Below are 17,121 nucleotides of genomic sequence, written 5' to 3' on the forward strand. Positions count from 1 at the left end.
GGCCGAAAGGGAGGTGCGGGAGCAATGTTGACTGTACTTCAAACAGTACATTTTATAGGAAGGCTCATTTTTATAGGAAGGCTCATGAAAGACATGTTTATATAAATACTAGGACTGTATTTTTTGATAGAGATAAAAATCGCAGTCTCTGTAAAAACCTGTCAACTAACATACCACCACGTCTTTAATGATCATCTACTTTCCTCCCATAAATCCAGGATCCTCCAGTATAGTCCCTCAAATACACAAAATCATTGATTGCAAAAATTCTGTTATGATCAGAAACCTTTTCCAATTCCACCGTGAATGTGCGCTAAAACTCGGAGGGACAGGGAGTAACTTTTCCTGTAGTCATTTCGTCAAATGTTTACGGAGCACCCGTTAGGTGCTCTAGACACGAAGATACAAGAATGGCCCCACCTACAGGGAGCTTCTCTTTCAGTCAAAGTAAACAAACACAAACTTCAGGTAAAGATTATCATCTCCGTGAAAGAGAAAAATACAGCATGGTTTGGCTAGCATGGTCAGGGAAGGTCTCCAAAAGGAGTGACATTTCCATCAGGACTTAAGGCTGAGAAAAAGGCAAGCACGAAACCTTCTGGGACGTGCTGAGCACAAGCAATGGCAGATGCCTCATATGGGCAAGATCTTGATGAACCTGAGGCAGGAAGAAGGGCAGGGGGGCTAAGGGAAATGAGAGGGAAGGTGTAGGAAGAGTCAGAAAGACAGGCAATGTTTTATAGTGACAGTGAGGTCCTCTAAAAACCTTGGATATAAAGTTTCCATCTGAAAGTTAAGCTCAGAGCTTACAGTAAAAGACGATCTGTAAATATGACCAGGTTTCAGTTCAGGGACTAGGCAGGGTCTCTTAAGGCTGACTTCGATCTGATCAGAGTAGACTGGAAGGTAGTTAGAATTCAGAAAACGGAAACTTCATTCTAATGTCTGGAGAAAGACCGATGCTAGAATAGTCGATGCAATCCATGTCACCAGAAATCAAAGGGGGGAAATTGTCAGGGTCTATCTGGCATGGACAGACAGGGATGTTCAATCTAGCTGACATGGCCCAGTCACTGAAAAAGTCCTGTCCTCTAGCCCTGGGATAAGGTACCAGCTTCCTCACAAATGGACCAACGAACCACCTCTTACCTACTCTTATTCTAGATTCACCAAGCAATCTATACACTGTTTCCCAGCAACCCAGAAACTGAACAAAGACCTCAGTGGGGAGACATGACGACGAGCTGGTCACTGCAAGGGAAAATCTCCTACTTAAACATTAATACAATGATGTGTGACCTGCACATCGCCCACCATCGGTTTGCATGTGGATCAGTTACCCTGGGGCAATTTTAAACTACGTTTTAGTATTCAAAAAACTAATGATTACAAGTCTGACGCTGGACCATAAAGGATCCACCGAAGCAATGCCATCTTTTGAGAGACTAACTGTATTCAATTAACAACTGCTTGTTTTTCCACTGATAGAACTTAAACAAAAATGCTTACTCGGATTTGATGAATGGATTTGTATTTTTCTGGAACTGACAATTCTCCCACAGACTTAATAATAGCCACAGCTTTGTTATCATCAGACGGATCAGAACCGGTGCTATAGGATCCGTTTTCATCACTGTCTGGCATCTCTTCCTCCTCTTCACTGTAACTTTCATCAGAATTTTCATTTAAAGGAGATTCTGAACTTTCTTCCTTTTTAGGTTCATCTAATTGAAAAAGTTCTGAAAGCATGTAATTGGCTGAAGCAATAATCTTATAAAAAAGAAAAAAGAAATCCGTGTGATTGTCATCAAAACTGAGCATTCTAAGGCAGAATGAATCTTACTACTGTACTAACAAATTTCTGGAGGTCTGCAACAGGCTTTTTCCACACAAAACTGTTCCCTAGTCAAAGTTATCAATACTCTGAAGGTTCTCCACAAAATCTTCAACGGTTGGTAGGTTTCATGAAAATTACTCCATCCCCAGCCTGCTCTTACAAAAAGGTGGCAACTGGTGACAAAAGTTTTCACGTGTAGAGGGTCATAACTAAAAATATTAGCAAGAGAACATGCCACATTAACTGAGAAACCAGAATTTCTCTCTATAAGCTATGAGTTAATACGGTTTTAATAAGCAACAAATACTATTTGTTACGTGATCCTTGGTTCTGGGAGGGAACCTCCACTAGCTTAATGAAGGAAAAGTCCATTCTGACTTTTAAAATAAGCACTTATTTTAATAAATAAGCTGACTTAAAATAAGCATTTACGTATCACTGTTCATTTATTCCACTCTATTATCTATTATTTAGATAGAATTAAGTAATTCTTGATCACGTTCAGTAACTTTAACACCATTTTCCAAATTTCACATAAACTATTCAATTTCCACAAAACGTCACCACCTCCATCAGCAATATATAAGTCAGAAATTATTTTGCCATTTTTCTTCAAAAAGTTTTCTCTTGGTTTAGTGCCTAGGCTAAACTTTTATATTCAAACTGGATGTGGCTACAAATAAAATTAACTTAGATCTTTAAAAAATTGCAAATGTGACATAACTTCTCTAGTTTAAATGGGATACAACGAGCAATACACCAAAAGGCAGCGGTCAGATTCCCAGTGGTGGGACACTGTGGGACATATGACTGAAAGACTACTTTAAGAGATGCTTGGTATATTTAAGTACAGAATGTGAACCCAATGTATACAAAGTGATAACAAGGTCCATTTGTGTAAATGGATCTTTTAAAAGATACTGTAAAAGAGTTTTTCTCCCTTCTGGAAGTGAGAAGACAAAAGGAAAAAACAGCTTTACTCCGTTAAAATTACAGGAGTTTCTACAGCAGTGCTACCCAAGAGAAATGTAATGGGAGCCATGCACAAATGAAGTTTCAAATTTCTAGTGGCTACATTATAAAAAGTAAAATCTGGTGAAGTTTTAATACATTTGTTCAAATACACAAATTATCATTTCAACATGCAACGTGTACACACAACCCACAAAATTCACTGTGAATTTTACACTTGAAACTCGCCTCGATCCAGATGAAGCACATTTCAGTGCTCAGCACCCACATGCGATTACCGGCTCCCATAGGGGACAGTTCAGACCCTGCGTAACCCGGTTTTAATGCGTAGGCAACACCTCTCTATCAGCATGCCAGAGGATCTTTAAAGAACATGTAGATGTGATCTTACTTGAGGATGTCTGCTCTTGTCCAACAATTTAACACAATTAAGAAGCAACGTTCTAATCGTCCCGTAGTGTTTCTTATTTTGATTCTTCTTCATCATCATGTTGCAAGCAACCCTAAAAAAACATTTATGTCAATTTTACACCCCACTCCTCATTCTCTGCAAGACTCAAGTAGAAGCATACTCCTCCTACCTTCCAATAGAACACGGGAGACAAGAAACCATTACTGTATCTTTTAACCACGGCATGTTCCCCCCCTACAAGTTGGCTGTAGTAGAGTCTGTAAACGTATACATGTACTTTGTCTCTTAAGCCACAAAAACCTAAAAGGTATTTTAAAAGATTTAACCTGGATACTGTACACTTTAAAATTTTAAGTCAGTCTACCGCTTCCAGCACTCACTTATATAAAAGAATAGCCACTGGCATGGTGAACGGATTTTGGTACTTGTCCTCAGTTTCTTCACAAAGAGTAGTGAGATCATAGAGCTTCACTATATCACTGCCACTTGCTGAAAAGGAAAACAGAGCTCAATTTGCCAGGGTCACTCAGATCAACTATTACAGTTCATTCAAGAATGAGTTTACCTTTAAACAGCCAATAGGTATGTCCTTCTTTGGTACAATTAGATTTCAGAAACGATAAAATATTCTGTGCAATGTCTTTTATGACCTTCGTAGAAAAGTTAGAGTTTTCCAAATTGGGAATCTCTTCTGTTTTTATCATTTCATACTTCTGTAAAACACAGAACACGTTTTCAGAGAAAACCTAAGCAGCAATACTCCTCTTATTAAAAAAAGAGCCAAATACATAGATCCTGCAATCAGATCTATGCGGCCTGGAAGAATTTCAACTGCTGGTTTTCCATCATTTTACTGCTCCAGCGGTGCCGAAGGAATCGGAGCCACCCATCGGCAAGGCTGTCTGCTTACCGCAGGCGCAGGTCTCAAGGGAGAACCACCAATTTAGAACCACAGATTTAGGCAGGATCCTATTCGTGTTCTCGTAGAACAGCTCAGAGCATACACTTTCTTCTGTTCCACCTAGTGGCTTTCACTGGGGAGGAGGGTAGATGAAGCCCAACTTTACCCAGCAAGCTCTTCCCCCAGACACTAGATTCAGCGGGCCAGTCTCCCCAGTAAACAGTACCCTTCTCTGGGGCTACAGACCCTACTCCTTTACAGAAAGGGAGGCGGGGCCAGGAGGCAGCAGTAACAGTAAAGGCTGCACGGATGCTACCACCACTACTTTTTTAAATTTTTTAATGTTTTATTTATTTCTGAGTTGAGAGAGAAAGAGAGAGAGACAGCATGAGCAGGGGAGAGTCAGAGAGAGAGGGAGGGAGACACAGAATCTGAAGCAAGCTCCAGGCCCTGAGCTGGCTGTCAGCACAGAGCCCACGCAGGGCTTGAACCCATGAACCGGGAGATCATGACCAGAGCCGAGGTCGGACACTCAACCAACTAAGCCCCACAGGTGCCTCTACTACCACTACTTTTAAAGTATCTCCGTATTTTTTTTCTAGTTTCTCTTCTGTTCACACTTCCCTAAATGCCTCTTACCACGTTTTATGAAGACTCCAATTCGAAAGCAATTGGAAAATAGGACCAGTCTCTTAAGGTTGGTTTTCATCATTCTTATTCACTGCTGCCCCAAGTGGTAACTTCCTTCCTTAAAACACTCTTCTCCTGGATTTTACATGGCGCTATTGGGCTCTCATTCCTTCTGAATGCCCCCCCTCCTTTCACCCACAGGGGGAAAGACTCCAACATTGGAGCTGAAGAGACTCCCGCAGTGATGAAGTTCAACAGTGTCCAGCAGAGGGCACCTCAGGCTCCCTCCCCGGCCCCGTCGTCTTTAACGCCGGCTACTTCAAAATGCTCACATTTTGAGGCCTTCCTCAAACTGAACCCACGATTAAAGACAGAACCCCTTCCTCGCCTAAACCAATTCAGTGTCCCATCTCAGGCAAGGACACCACCACTAGTTCAGTCCCTGAGCCCTGGGAGTCCCTCTAAGATGCACACCTCCCCCTCCTGCCACAGCCTCTCAGGGTACGGTTCGGGGTTTCCCAACCAAGGCTGCAGATCAGAATCCTACACAAGCTTGCTGTCTTTCCCTTTCTTCAACAGATACACAGATCCCATCTATCCTGATGCACCAGGGACCGAAGCAAGTGAGTTGACAGGCCACTGGGTTGGAGCACAATGGTTAAAAGCATGGCCTAAGCCAGAAACAGGTTCAAATACTGGCATCACCACTTATTAGCAACATGGCCCTGGGCGACTAATCTGAGCTCCCTGATCCTCAAGTCTCCCTCTTCATCAAAAGGGAATAATGGTATTTGAGCAGCTAAGGTCAAATGAGTAATGCAGGTAAACCACTTAACAAGGTATCTGGAACAAAACAAGCACTCAATAAACGCTAGCCATTCTTATCGCCATCAAAGTCTTAGTATTCCCTCTGCGGTAGAAGTCTGTCGTGTTACTCATAGTAACATGAGGCTCCCCAGCCTTCTCGTCTCCAAGTCCTCCGTGTCTGCCCCATGTGCCGTCTCCAAATTACGATTTCAACACAACAAATCTCGCCTCCCAGACACAGTCTTCAGATTCCAGATCATTAAGGGAACCAAGCCCACACTCCTTAGCTTGGCATCCAGGACTCTCCATTATTTGACCACAGCCTTTCTACTCTATTGGCTACTGTTACTGGTGTCCTGTATCCCCTGGCTGGCTTTATCATCAGTCCCTTCATTTACCTACACCTCACATTAGCCTTTTAACGTTCATCTCTTGTTTCCCGAGATGCTATCCTTCAAGATCCAGTTAGAGGCCACTTCTTCAAGATCAAAACAGAAGTGATCTCACCTTCCCCAATCACCCAGCCTTGTGTGCATGTATTGCGCTTCTAACACATTGTCGACGGTCTCCTATCTTTTTCTTTGCATCTTGTGATTTCCCATTAGTATTTTACCTTTCTGGGTAGTGGTTTTCCCCCAACACTAATAATGGGGATAAACTGCCTCATAAATAGCACCAGCTCAGTGACAATCTGCTATAGAAGCTATGGATTTTACACACTATTGCCACAGCCTTTCCCTAAAACTCCACATGTACAAAGTAGATATTTGTAATACTAAGTAGCTGCCTCCACTGCGTAGATGCTTTTGGTAATTAACGACTTTGAGTGCCTGGCATTAAAATCAGAATTCTATGGCTACAAATGTAGGTTTCCATAGATTAAGGACCTTTCCATGAATTGCCTGTCAAGTGATACTCCTATAGTATCTAGAATTCTGTTATCACCCACTCCAATGTGAAACACTCATTTGTTTATGTACAGCAATCTTCCTTGCTGAAAAGACAGCTAGGATTTTAGGGCCTCAGGAAATTTGGCGAGATCCTCTCTGCACTCCTCTGCACTTAAGAGATTAGAAAAGCCACACTGGATCTTACTTACCTGTACAATCCCGTTTACATGAAAACACATCACAAGCTCAGGGACATTGCAGATCAAGTTGTCCAACCAGTAGTCAATTCCAGTGAGCACATTAATTGGCTTGTTGTTGTCCCTAAAATACACAATTCCAATGTTACTCAGCTGCGATGTTCCATAATAAACCATCTAAGACTTTTCCACTGTCCCTCCCCAGATGAAAAATGCCACACATGCTTTCTTTTCTGATGAGATACACACAGGTAGCTCACGTGGTGTGTTATTTAACATCTTTCCATAAGCTTTGAGTTTCTAGCTGGAATCCACAAAAGTTTTCAGGAAGAGCAGAAGTACATACAATAGCAGATGACTGTGAGCCTACACGTGTTCCTCACACAACCTGAGGCGAAAGACTAACCACCACATCTAATAACGCCCAAGTTATAATTCACACTGGCCGAAACGAACATCTCTGGAGTAAAAAACCTAGAAAAAGGTGATGATGCCCAAAGAAATTGAGTGAAAGCAGATGAAACACAGACTCTAAAGGAATATCATTTAGGTTTACCTGAGACGTAAGCTGACGGCTGGGTATCTGCCTCCTCCGAATATAGGCATGTTGGAGCCAACTAACATATGTATATCTTCAAATGTCCATAAGATATTCCGAACAAAGTCGTTTTTAAGACCCTTTGATTTAAAAGAAAACGGAAAAGATTATTATTCAGTAAACAAGAGATCCATAATTTCCCCCCTAGGATTCACAAAAAGACTGGAAAAAGACAAAGAAGACAAAGTAAATTAAAGTCACAGAGCTAGAAGATCACAGATGTTTAGAAAGCAGTTTTTAGGATCGAGTGGATTTTTTTCCCTACAAATCCCAATTCAGACTAGTTTTTAAATGGCCAAGTAGACTGGGGATTAGGTGTCTCGACTCGGACACCATGGAAAGCGTACCTGACTGTTCTCCCCGTCATTGAATAAGGTAGTCAGGTTTTGTTCTGTGGGTGCTGAGGCCACATGCCCCACTATGTATGAGGGTTCAAGAGGCTCACTTCCCTGTGAAAAGTGCAAGGATACAAGTGACTCTGCTGCCATAACTTCTTACGAACAGCCTACTTTTAAAGAGTATTATGTAAACATTCAAAACATAAACCTCAAATCTATTTTGTGAATAAGGTTAATACAAATCATTAACTCTCATCGCTGGGTGGCTTACTTCAGCGCTCAAGTATCACAGCGACTCTAATAAACTAATCACAATTAGATCTTAAAAAAGATTACAAATTGTTTTCAGCTTTCAACATTCTAACATTTTTTTCTTTTTTGGATAAATTTGAATACTGCTCCTCTTTCAGCCCACCCCATCCCTATTGAATTAAAAAATATTTAAGAAACCTCAGCCACATGGGGCACCTGGGTGGCTCAGTCAGTTAAGCCTCGACTTCGGCTCAGGTCGTAATCTCACAGTTTGTGAGTTGGAGCCCCTGTCGGGCTTGGTGCTGACAGCTCAGAGCCTAAGCCTGTTTCGGATTCTGTATCTCCCTCTTTTTCTGCCCTACCCCAGCCTGTTCTCACCATCTCTCAAAAACAAACGTTAAAAAATTTTTTTTAAAAACCTCAGCCATATGTTTTTTAAAGATTTTATTTTAAGTAATCTCTCCATGCAGCATGGGGTTTGAATGCACACCCGAGGAGAGCAGCTGCGTGGAGTGACTGCGCCCGCCGGGAGCCCCTCAGCTTCATTACTGTGGAGACATCATCACCTGAACAGCCTCTACTTTTGCTGTCTAATGTGTGCTTCACAGAATACGAGTCCCTGGGATACCTGGTGAAGAATTTCCAGAGGAAGCTTTGAAGCCTGCTGCTCACTACATACTTGCTTTTGGAGAGTAACAGGCTTAGGACATAAAAAAGCCTCTAAGAGATTCTGTAGTGGAAAAATCAACTTCCCCTCTGTAAAACCCAATGTTCTCCAACTTCTTTACTCTTGGAATACTATTCTTAACACATTCTGTAGACTATATTCTAGAGAACTTAAGGCAGAGGGACCGTTGACAATGGGTAAACTCAGTCCACCACTCAAATGTCAACCACCGGGGACAGCTGCCTCAAGCAACGTTACTGTAAACCTTTGCTGGCCACGCCACAACAGAGCCCGAGACGGGCACGCTCATGCGCGCTTGCACTGCTTGTTCTACCAATTTCTTACTTCTCGACCTATGTGCGTGCTCACAGGCTCAGCATCTGCCTGGGAAGGGAGCATACTCAACTACAAGCACGGCGGGGGCGGGGTGCAAGTGAGGAAAACCTCACTGCCTTTGCTGTGTCTTGTATTCTCCTTCCAGAGTCCCAAAAGAACTTCAAGACTTTTTTGTTAATACAGACAACTTATCAACCTATGGACAAATTGTACAAATACAAATCCCCAAATTGTATTGGTCAGGTAGTAGCTTTAGTGGGAGTCTGAGCTCTAGGTCATAATGTTCTCAATGCAAGTTGGGCTCCAAGGCCACCCAGACACTTATTTAACTCTATCCTTGCTTAACACAGGCCTCACACTAGCGATGTTAGTTTCAGGAACAAGAATTCCCTAGGTAACAGATTGCAAACAAAAATCTCTAAATCTGAAATTTAGGCAGCGTAATGCTGTATCAACTATTCTGTCAAAAGCTCACTTTTCCGGCAGGCGAGCTCTGCTCAGGAGCACGCCATTGCCAGGAGAACCTTACTGCTGAGGATCCATGAGCACACAGATGCAGTGGGGTGCTGCTCTATGGTTGCTCAAGTCACAAAGCTCAGGGTTTAGATCCTTGCTCAGATTTCACAGCTGTGACCGTGGGAGAACATCTGCTCTTAGGATGTTTAGTTTACTTATTTGTAAGATGATGCCATCAACACTTACTACGCACACAGTTCCAAGGATGAAAAAGATGTATACGTACACACAGAGATACACGTGGCATAAAGTACGTGCTGTAAGAGGCATTAAATAGATGCCAGTTCACTTCCTCCACATTCAAGTCTACAGATTCTCAAAAGCTTCCCTGATTTTTCACAGTGAGCCTTCAACAAGGCAAGACAGAATGAGGAGGCTGGGAGACGAGCAGATGGGCGGCAGATTAGTTATTTCTGTCATGTGGTCTTTTGTAATGTGTGGGTTTTGAAGTCAAGAAATACTAAATGAATTTTCAAAAACTCCATTAGGGAAATACAGTCATATACAGGAAAGTGCATAAAATAAATCCGACGGTAGAATGACTAATTACAGAACAAACTACCTGCGTAATGATTACGCAGGTCGGCACCCGGGACCGCACTAGCATGCAGCCCCCGGCCCCTTCTCATGTGCACGGCACCCTCCTCATGTGCACGGCACCCTCGCCTCCCGGAGGCCGGCACTAGGTGAACTTGCACAGGAACGACTGCCTTCCTTTTCATTAGTGCTTGCCTGACTTTGGAAAAAATTTAAATATGTTACATAGCTTAATGAGCTTTCTCGATCTTAAAACCCACTAAAAGTCACATCAAGTTAAATGAACGTGCCTCCTGTAACCCTACAGTTTGTGAGGACAGCACCAATCTGGGCAAATAACATTCAATATGGGAGAATACAGACCAAGAGGAAAAAACACAATTTACCAAGTTAAAAATCCTATTTACCTTCAACTTTGTTAGTATGTTTTCCTAACAACAGACGTGCATAATTTACATCTACACAGTTACCTTATTCTTCGACAGATACAGTAAAGACCAAGACTATGCAAGAAAGGAGAAGAATCCCAGAAAACAAGAGACAAAACAGACATTCTATTCTCTGTTCTCCTCTGAAAGCTTTACAACAATAGGAGTTAAATCTCAGGAACTTCATCCAGCAAATCTTAAGGGCAATTTTAGGCTTACCAATCTACAAGATAAGAAGGTCAGTATTCAATCACAAATAGGCCTATGAGTCTCAATATTCGACAGGCATTTACTATAAATTTAAAATATACCACACCCATAGATCATATGCTACTCTTAGGACTTCTAAGAAGATAATCGGTATTGATAAACACACTGGTAAACCATTTTAAATGCTGGTAAAAAAATGTTTAAATATTTTGAATTAAAAAAATTTGATCTAGCCATTCATAAAATTTTTTCAAAATTCTATTTTGAAAGTCTAAAAAAATTTTTCCAATTATTTGTAAGCCATAAAAGAGAGGATTTTTGTACTCCTAGACATCTATCTTTATTAAAAGGTCATTGCTTTTTGTCTTCTTAAATGAGTTTACAAATGAACATCTAAGAACCAGCCAACCTGACTGGAAGCACTGGGATCCTCAGAAACCGAAGAAGGCATTTCAAAGGGAGCGGGCCAGGAAGCGCCGTCAGAATCGGTGGTCTGATCTGCGCTAGAAGGTTCCTGCTGTTCTGCAGCAGCGGGGACGGGCTGGGCAGCTCCATCGCCATTGATACTGGCCAAATTGGAATCAGAAACAAAAACATCGCATCGTTACTACAGTGAACTTTATGAAACGGTCTACCAGCTTTTAAAAACAAAATTCCCCAATCAAGCATAAATCTCATTAAAGAAATGAATACAAGACATGGAAAAGGCAACAGTACCACAGGTGCAACACTTAAATTATTCCTTTTGTGAGCTTAAGATTAAATTTCAGATCAGAATCTCCCTTCTCTGCAGGTAGAAACAAAGAAGGAGCCAGGTACCTGTAATACAGAAACTTGGAGAGAATGGCCTTCTGATACCAGTGCTCTTTGCTCTTCTTCTTCCTCTGCCACTTCTGATCGATGAGTCTTTGATAAAACTCTTTCAGCCACGTCCAGTCACCAGTCTGAGTGACCAAAGAAAACGATAAATAAATGATTACAAATCTGTAGTCAGAATAATTTGTTACCCACTGGTGTTTTACAGGAAATGTTCCATGTTTTGAATACTACATCCTAAACACACATTCAAACACGATCTTTCCACACTCAGTCTCTATCACCTCTTTTGGGAAACGGGCCTTCCTCCTCTCCCTGAGCCCGGCGAAGAGAGGCGGTCCTTTCTCAGTGCGTGGAACCAACCCAACACGCACACCATACTGAAATGACCGCTGTACGTGCGTTACCACACCAGAACTGTAAGCTGCCAGCCAGGGACAACGGTGATTTACTCGCGGTCACATCCCCAGAGCTTGAGCAGATATAGACTGAACCGCCAACAGTCCAAGTACAGAAACCAAAGGAGTCGGCCTTGAAAAACTGAAACGCTGCTGTTACACTTCATAAAAAAGTATCCACCATCAACACATCGGGGGTGGGGAAGAGGCGTTTATCAAGATACAGTTCAAGCAGCTGTGCTTTCAGCAAACCAATTAATTCCAACAACTATGTATTTATTGGAAAAACTAACATGTTTTACATGTCCTGGCAGTCATGTTCCAGGACAATCTCTTTAAGGGAGACAAAGGATTTTTCAAAAACTTTAACTATTCCCTTAAATTTCACTTTTTTCCCCCCATAACTTTCTTCACCCTTTTTCCTTGCAAGAATCCTGGCTGTTGGTTATGAGTAAATTTCTTCTTCGTTCACTCGGTCTTCTATTTTTCCCTTAGTGAAGCTTCTGTACGTTCTGTGAAATATCTTACTTCCCAGCTGCCGAGGTGTTGGGCCACTTCGAAGTGCGTGTCCCCTTCAGCCTTCCTCTGAAATGGCATTCCCCGTGCCCGTCTAGGATTAAAATAATGCTCTCAGAGCTGTTTTTCCAGAATAGTATTACCTGAGACGATCTCATGAAGAGTTCCTGAATATCCAACTCGTCCAGTAAGAGAGTCCTTCCAATGCGGTGCACGGCCATGCTCACGTGGGACTTGCTGTAGGGAATCTTCAGCAGCTTTTTTATGTTCTTTAAAAAATTAACAGAAAAAAAATCGTTTAAAAAAAAAGATGACGTCAGCACAATCTGAACTCTTTCAAATCTTAACTTCACTCAGTTTTAAAGCATAATAAACTTCATTCTCCTAAGGTTATACAAACTGTACTTGACACAAAGAGCTAAATACAAACACAATCACCTACACTTTGCCAGTCATACATTAATGCAAATGAGAGGGAAAGATTTATTTTTACACAAAGGAATTTCCTGAAGTGTGTACAGGTCACACTTTTGCAGGACCTAGGTTTTCAGCATATCAAATAAAACTGACCAAGTAAGGAGTGTTAGATTTTGCTGGAAGTATCATTTCTGATTCTCAACTGGTAACATATAAATCACCCCAAACATTACAATCACCTGTAATTGCTATTATAAAAATCCAACCACCAACATTACTATTATTACCACTGCCAGTGTTTGGAGCATGGCTCCCTCCTTTTTGAAAAAAGATGTGGCCCGAGGGTTACTTTATTAACAAAAGATATTCAACAATCAGATAATTGTAGCTTATTTCATCGGTAATTTTTCAAGACTACAGAACAGAGCGTGCTACAGAGCCCGGACCTAAACGCCCCAATTACAGTCCCCAATAAGGACACTTACTTCAGAGTCAGAGACCACGTCCACATCATTTCCCACAGAGTCAATAAAGTCATACGCCATTCCGAAGCTATGGGGGAACAAAGGCCACAAAGGTCATGCTCATGATATAGAAGGAGAGTTGATAAAAATACAGTATTTCATCACTTCCAGGATACACATTTTCCACCTTTTGACATCCACCCCTCAGATCAGTCTGCCTACGGTCATTAGAGTAGAATAGTTTTTCCTTCTTAGTGGCACATAGAATAATGATAGGACTTAAAAATCAATCACAACTTAGATTTGATAAAATAGTAGTGATCATTAGAAGCAATAGGAAACATCTAGAAAAAAAAATTAACAATTATTTTCTTTTTTGTAATTACAAATCCCAAAAAAATCCTCCAAGAGAAAACAGTTTAACGTTTATTCTTTTTAGGAGGGGAGATAAGAAAAATATAAGCAGAAACATTTATCAGGATTTTAATCTCTAGGAGTGTGTTGCACTCGAGTGTGATACACAATCAGTATTACTTTTCTAAAAGAAAAAAAAAAAAAAAAGAACCTGACACTAATTCAGCCAGAAGGAGAAAAGAAAAAAAAAGTGTTGTGTCAGGTACCACGTGAGGCACATCTATTATCTCTAAGCCTGGAAAGTAGCTGATGTCACCATATTTCAGTAAATGGCAGAGGCTCAGAATACTTAACCAGGACTGTCTCGCTCCAAAGCAAGCTGACAATTTACCGCGCAGGCTGGCAAGTACTTAACCTTTCTAAGCTTCAGTTTTCCCATGTAAAAATTAGTTAACAGAATTTACCTCAAAGGGCTGTTGTGAGAATTAAAGGAGATAAACATATAAAGTACTCAGCACCGTGTTTGCACGCAATCGACAGAACTAAAATTTAAATCACTTCATAATATTTGTGTTGACATGTAATTTAAGTTCTCCTAGAGGAAGGTATTTGGACTATTTCCAACTTTTTGCTATTATAAATGTTTTGTAACACTGCTACATTTTGCAAATATAACTTACCTTCTGAGGCATTAGGATAATTTCTAAACTACTAACCTCATTAGGTTTTTTGGGTTGTTGTTGTTTTTTTTTTTTTGAGAGAAGGAGAGAGGGATCCAGCAAATGGAAGGGCAGAAGGAGGGAGGGAGAGGGAGAGACACAGACTCTTAAACTCCCCGGGGGCTGGGTGTGGAGACGGAGGTGGGGCTCAATCCCATTAACCAAAGGATCATAACCTGAGCCAAAATCAGATAGCGAAACGCTTAACTGACCCGAGCCACCCAGCTGCCCCATAAATCATTGCCCCATAACTGGAGGTATTAATGCATTTGTAGCGCTTGCTGTATTGTTACATGGATAGATTTTAGGTTCAATCACAGAGAGGAAAAATAAGAGAATCCTACACGTTGAAAAGCCTACATGTTAGTATGTAGAACGTTAGTAGATGTTTCTCTGTAAGAATCCGGGCCACTCATCAGAATTTCCAGCAACCATCTCAGCAAGCGTCAGAGTGTAGGTCACACCAACATGCTGGGTTTGTACAACGGGGTTTTTCAGACCGTCCAATCCGCCACCATTTAATAAGAAACTCCCCAGGACAGACTAGGAAGTGTCACGGGTTTTCCTCCTAGGGTACCACCCCTGATTCCTGGCATTCACATACTCACAAGGTATGTAGACTGGCTAAAAATAAAACAGCTGATTGAATTTTAGTGGCCAAACCTGAGCTTGGTTGAGAACATGACGCGGCTCTGAAAGTAGATGCAACTGAGGTCTTCATACTATGTAACCCTCCTAGGAGGGGGAAGAGGACTCTGAAAGTCAAATACAACCTTTTTCTAAAGGGAAATCTCACCAAGATGGTGAGCATTACCAATTAAACTGAAAAAGCAAATATTAGGGTTCGGGGATGGATAGGGGCGGGGGTGCTGGGAGAAAGGTAAACACGCCACTGATGGGTATTTACCTTGAAAATGGCTTGCTTTTCTTACTATTGCCAAGAATGGTGGTTCCTGCCGGGCCTAGCTTGGCACTCTCTCGCAACCAGTTGGCAGGTGGGAGTTTCAAGTCTGTTTTCTCTTCCAGGCGTGCAAATGCTGTTCGAGGAGGGGCAGAAGAGTATTTCACCACAGCTCGGCTCTTCACTTCATTGCCTCCAAGAAATAAAGCTGATCCCTAATTAACACATTGGATGAAACTTGAATAACACTACTAGGAATTTAAAATGCCACTTTTAAGAAAAAGAAAAAGAAATCCCACCACATCAGGCTTCACAAGAATACAAGCTACATGTTTATAACAACAGGAGAGCCCAGCATAAACTGTCCCGTTTACATGGCTCTTTTTCGCATCATTTCAAAGGAAAACGTGAGTCAACGAGTATAAGGTTGATGGTTTATTAGCTAAGACAGTGGACAAGCAGAAACCAAGGAGAGTCAATAGAGCCACATTAAAGAAATGGGAAATTTGATAAAATCTCTGCTCATTATTAAAGACGTATCATTTTCAATGCAATAATATTTACAAAAGTAACTTGTGGGGCGCCTGGGTGGCTTAGTCCGTTAAGCGTCCGGCTTTCGCTTAGGTCATGATCTCGCGGTTCGTGGGTTCAGGCCCCACGTCGGGCTCTGTGCTGACTCCCAGCTCAGAGCCTGGAGTCTGTTTCAGTCTGTGACTCCCTCTCTCTCTGACCCTCCCCTGCTCACGCTCTCTCTCTCTCTCTCTCCTAGAAATAAATAAAAATTAAAAAAAAAAAGAATAATATTTACAAAAGTAACTTGTTATAAGATATCTGGGGCTTTTTTTTTTTTTAAGTAAGCTCGAACGCCCAACGTGGGGCTTGAACCCAGGACCCAGAGATCAAAAGTCAATTGCTCTACCGACTGAGCCAGCCAGGCGTCCCTGGGCCTTTGTGTTTGCAAGCAAACGTTTGGTAATGGATTCGTCAGTTCACTACACAATAGCTCCCAACCTTTAACTTCACAGGAAGGCGCTGGGGGTTCCTCACACTCTTGACTCGTACAGCCCCAAGCAAGCTCAGTGTCCGCGTTCACGAACCTCTCACGCACTCCCTTTTCGGCCCGGCAAACGCTCTGAACCCTTCGAGGATTATGCCGGTCCCATCTCGGTGAGCTCCGCCCCCCGACACCCTCTTTTCCCTCCAGCTCGGCATGACTGTGCCCCATTCTGGAACCACACATTTACACGTACGCTCGTCGAGAGCACAGACCGTGTGTAACTCACCTCTCGGTTACAACCGAGCGGAGAGTCAGAACTGCTTGCGATAGGGGTGACTTGCAAGCAAAAACCCGAATACCTGACGACAGACACAGGGGCTTCCACGCCGTTGGGGAGACTGCCCGGGAGGCGCGGAGAAGCCACCCGAAGCTACCGAGAACCGTGACATCGCTCCCCGGAGGAGCGGGCCCGAAACCCCCGGATTCCCTGCAGGTCCGCCCCAGAGCGGACTCACCTGTGCAGAAGATTCCTCGGATTCTCCCTGCGACAGAAGGCTGAGCCCTCCCCGAGCAGCGGCACCGGCCGGTGGAGACTCGGCCCCAGCCTCCTTGGAGTCCCCCATCGCCTCGACCCAGAGTAGGCGACGCAAAACAGGACCCGAGGAGCCGCGACAGAAACCGGGCCCGGCGGCCCGGAGCCACAGGAGAGCCAGCGTCTGAGACGCCCCGCTCACTGCACTTCCGGTTTCTGACCGGAAGGAGTTGCGGTGACGCGTTCAAATCTCGCGAGCTTTATGCCAGAGGCCCGGCTCCCCCTTCTCCAGTGGCAGCCACCTTTACGGCAGGGGCGGGAGCTGTAGTGCGCCTGCGCTCGTCGGAGCCCACTTCTCGCGGTATCTGATTCTCAGGCTCCGCCCCTCGCACCTCATCTTTGCAGGCAAACAGTACGGGGCTTGGGCTCTGGGTTGTCAGTTTCTCTGCGGTCTTCGTTGCGTGGGCGGGGCGGTGCTG

General features: G+C 42.9%; 1 protein-coding gene and 1 non-coding gene across 5 annotated transcripts in view; both read right to left on the minus strand.

Moving 5' to 3' along the window:
- EDRF1 (erythroid differentiation regulatory factor 1) overlaps window positions 1–16,919 on the minus strand; it is a 40,174-nt gene extending 23,255 nt beyond the window's left edge. Inside the window, exons 1-13 of one of the 4 annotated variants that reach the window (XM_039237902.1) lie at window positions 16,626–16,919; window positions 15,120–15,328; window positions 13,161–13,227; window positions 12,402–12,527; window positions 11,348–11,472; window positions 10,938–11,094; window positions 7,592–7,693; window positions 7,203–7,324; window positions 6,659–6,770; window positions 3,787–3,934; window positions 3,602–3,710; window positions 3,201–3,312; window positions 1,510–1,770 (exon numbers count right to left, since the gene is read on the minus strand). In XM_039237902.1, the coding sequence (XP_039093833.1) occupies window positions 1,510–1,770; window positions 3,201–3,312; window positions 3,602–3,710; window positions 3,787–3,934; window positions 6,659–6,770; window positions 7,203–7,324; window positions 7,592–7,693; window positions 10,938–11,094; window positions 11,348–11,472; window positions 12,402–12,527; window positions 13,161–13,227; window positions 15,120–15,328; window positions 16,626–16,733 (1,758 nt within the window). In that variant the 5' untranslated portion in view covers window positions 16,734–16,919. The remainder of the gene's footprint in view (window positions 1–1,509; window positions 1,771–3,200; window positions 3,313–3,601; window positions 3,711–3,786; window positions 3,935–6,658; window positions 6,771–7,202; window positions 7,325–7,591; window positions 7,694–10,937; window positions 11,095–11,347; window positions 11,473–12,401; window positions 12,528–13,160; window positions 13,228–15,119; window positions 15,329–16,625) is intronic. The other 3 variants (XM_039237901.1, XM_039237903.1, XM_039237904.1) reach the window with 3 other exon arrangements.
- On the minus strand, window positions 15,978–16,050 carry TRNAK-UUU. The gene has a single exon. It is a non-coding gene; the product is annotated as a tRNA-Lys (tRNA).
- Window positions 16,920–17,121: the final 202 nt, after the last annotated feature.

This window comes from Hyaena hyaena, unplaced genomic scaffold (assembly GCF_003009895.1).
Source record: "Hyaena hyaena isolate Hyena2069 unplaced genomic scaffold, ASM300989v1 scaffold_129, whole genome shotgun sequence".
NCBI lineage: Eukaryota > Metazoa > Chordata > Mammalia > Carnivora > Hyaenidae > Hyaena > Hyaena hyaena.